The sequence below is a fragment of the Poecilia latipinna genome, unplaced genomic scaffold (genome assembly GCF_001443285.1).
Source record: "Poecilia latipinna isolate Pla-1442-1.1 unplaced genomic scaffold, P_latipinna-1.0 Scaffold6883, whole genome shotgun sequence".
In the NCBI taxonomy this organism is placed as follows: domain Eukaryota; kingdom Metazoa; phylum Chordata; class Actinopteri; order Cyprinodontiformes; family Poeciliidae; genus Poecilia; species Poecilia latipinna.
The window spans coordinates 1-2,990 of record NW_015119499.1 but is presented as its reverse complement, the minus strand read 5'-3'; the positions used below and the strand labels follow the sequence as shown (position 1 = coordinate 2,990).

The window sequence follows — 2,990 nt, the reverse complement described above, 5'->3', positions numbered from 1 at the left end:
CAATATCTCACCATCATCTTCTCTTTAGACAGATGTTTATAAAAATTCCAACTATGGAGCAAACTGTGAAGAAAATGAAAGAAAATACATGTTTTATTCACTTTTAGTCACAGAAAATGCTAATATTAATTTCACAGAGAGAAACTTTAATTCATGTTACCTATTGCAAAAATGGCCACAGGAGGTGTATTTCCTGTAAAGACAGATAAAATCATTTCAAAGCCCAACCAATGGTAACACATCTTGCTCTCAACTTTAGACTTCATATCAATAACTCACCTTCTTTTATAGTCTCTACTATACTCTGCTCTGCAAGTACAAAACAGTGTACTTAGTGGATTTACATAATTATAGCAAAGATTCGATTAAGTCTTTATAAGAAAAACATCTCAGACTTCACAATTCTTCAGGAAACTGATACAACTCCTGCAGAGGTGTCAAGAGAGGAGAAACATCCATTTATCATTCTCCAAACATGCCACATTACTTGTTAGAATATTTCGTAAGGCAGTGGCTCGCCAAGGTCGTCACCAAACCGGTGATCAGTGGTTTTCACTCCTACGTTGTCTGAGAAATCTATAATTTATTTCCCGGTGTAGTATACAGAAAATCCACTTGATTATGACAAAAACAACAACAACAAAAAACAAAAACAGAACAGAACATCATTGCTGCATTGACAAATTGTAAGTTAAAAATCTGCTTTCCACCTTGATTTAAAAATACATTTATGACATTTAGAGCTTTTTAATAAAACTTTTTCATAAAGTGGATTATGATGCCCTGGCTGTAGTAATATTTTCATAACATGGTATTACTCTGAACAGGAGATCATTAGGCAGATTAGTGCAACTTCTACAGCGAAGAAGGCGCGGTACTGGTCTCTTGTCGTGAAGAGAACTGAGTCAAAGGTGAAGCTGTCGATTTACCAACGTAAGTCAACTTACGATCCTACCCTTATCTATGATGATGAGCTTTGGGTCATGACAGAAAGAATGAGATCACGTACACAAATGGCCAAATGAGTTTTCTCCTCAGGGTGTCTGGGCTCCCTCTTAGATATATGATGACAAGTTTGGTCAATCAGGGGGGACTCAGATTAGAGCCACTGCTTCTCTACGTTGAGAGGAGCCAGTTGAGGTTGCTCGAGCATCGAGTTAAGATGCCTCCTGGATGCCTCCCTGGTGAGGTGCTACAGAGACTTCTTACTCAGTGGAGAACCACAGGAAGAATCCAGACATGCTGGGGGGACTATATCTCTCAGCTGGCCTGGGAACGCCTTGGGATTCTGCCAGAGGAGCTGGTCCAGGTTTTTGGGTAGAGGGAAATCTGGGACTCCCTCCAGAGGCTGCTATCCCCACAACCCGACTCAATATTGTGGTGTGGTAAGGAAGTCTCTAAAGGGGACGCATTCTTTTTAATAAACTTTTATAGAAATATCCTCATCACAAAGTACAGTAAAAATGTGAAACTGTGCCAAAATATTCTTGTTTCATATTCTACACATTGTTTTGTTGCAGGAGCAGATGAAATACTTTTGGTTGCAATTTTGGCTTCTGTGGTTTATCCTTTCACAAAGGATTCAGCTGCAATCATCCGAAGTACATTTCTTCTGAATTTTGATATATTCTAGACATGCAACATGCAGCTAATTTTAATTTGGCATGTACAACAGACATTATCTATAACTGACATTCATGCACCATCCATTTGCTTATAGATTTTGTTCATAGTAATCATCAATGTTGCAATCTCCTATTCCAAATCGCAAATTTCCACTTAGATATGTTAGCAAGACACATTTTGACAAATTACCAACACTTTAGGGTAAAGTAACTTTAATGTGTAAATTAGACAGGACTCACTCTTGCAGATTAGATCTGGCTCAGTCCAATTCCCATCAATGCAGGTTATGTTCTCAGAGCCACGTTCTTTTTCAAATCCATTGCTGCACTTATATATGACCTTGGTTCCATCTGGGAAGTCCTTTTTTAGGAGGAATTCATCAGTGAGAACCAAGTTCTCTCCACCTTTAGGCATGGGACAATAAGCTAGGAGGAAATAAAAATCTTGCATGAGCCTTGTAATTGAGCAGCATTTCACCTGCCATTATCAAACATGGGCGCTCCAGCCTGCCAACAAGACCACCTAGCCCCCATGAAGACTTGTGTAGGACTTAATGCTATTAATTTTTTCAACTAAATAACTTAAGATCATGTTGTCAGCCATGATCTGACAACATGACTGACAACAGAAGTGATCACTACTCCACTACTTTCAGTTCTCTCTAACGCTAGGTTTATTGTTGACAATTTGAACTGGGGCCAAGTGTGCGCCTGCTTGGTCACCTACAAATATTTGTGGGATCACTCTGCATACACCATCTTTCATTCAAATTGTACGGTGCTGTTATAGAGCAGGTCGATCTTTACCAGCATTTCTATAATCCCTCACTGAGGAGTCATTTCTGAAGAATCAGGGATGGAAACATATATATGTTTTTTTACACTGGTCACATAGGCTGGTGCAGATGCAGAAAACGAAAATGTTTCATTGCCCACACAAACATTTTACAAACCACTTTTTTCATGTGTCTGTGCAACATCAGGACTCACCCTTGCAGATTAGATCTGACTCAGTCCAATTCCCACCAATACAAGTTATGTTCTCAGAGCCACTTTCTTTTTCATATCCGTTGCTGCACTCATATGTGAGATTGGTACCATCTGGGAAATCCTTTCTTAGGAGGGATTCATCAGTGAGAACCATGTTCTTTCCACCTTCAGGCATGGGACAATAAGCTAGGAGGAAATAAAAATCTTGTAATTGAGCAGCATTTTATCTACCATTATCAAAGGGAGGTGCTCTGTCCACCAAAAAGAGTGCCAGCCCCTTCATGAAGACTCATGTAGTAATTTTAGGTTTTCATTAGAGATGTGACGATCAGGTTTTTTCCTACCGATACCGATCACCGATACCAATCACATAAA

At 39.3% G+C, this 2,990-nt stretch overlaps 1 protein-coding gene across 2 annotated transcripts; it reads right to left on the bottom strand.

The window, feature by feature from the left end:
• Positions 1-130: 130 nt before the first annotated feature.
• On the bottom strand, positions 131-2,910 carry LOC106944101 (complement factor H-like). Of its 2 annotated transcripts, none has more exons than XM_015027348.1 (4): positions 2,616-2,909; positions 1,866-2,051; positions 280-309; positions 131-193 (listed from the first exon to the last, which is right to left on the bottom strand). In XM_015027348.1, exons 1-4 carry the CDS (start codon positions 2,788-2,790, stop codon positions 147-149), a joined length of 438 nt encoding a protein of 145 aa, XP_014882834.1. In that variant the 5' UTR covers positions 2,791-2,909; the 3' UTR covers positions 131-146. The 2 variants fall into 2 exon arrangements, with proteins under 2 accessions (XP_014882834.1, XP_014882835.1); XM_015027349.1 differs by having other exon boundaries at positions 142-193; positions 280-304; positions 2,616-2,910.
• Between the last annotated feature and the right edge of the window lie 80 nt (positions 2,911-2,990).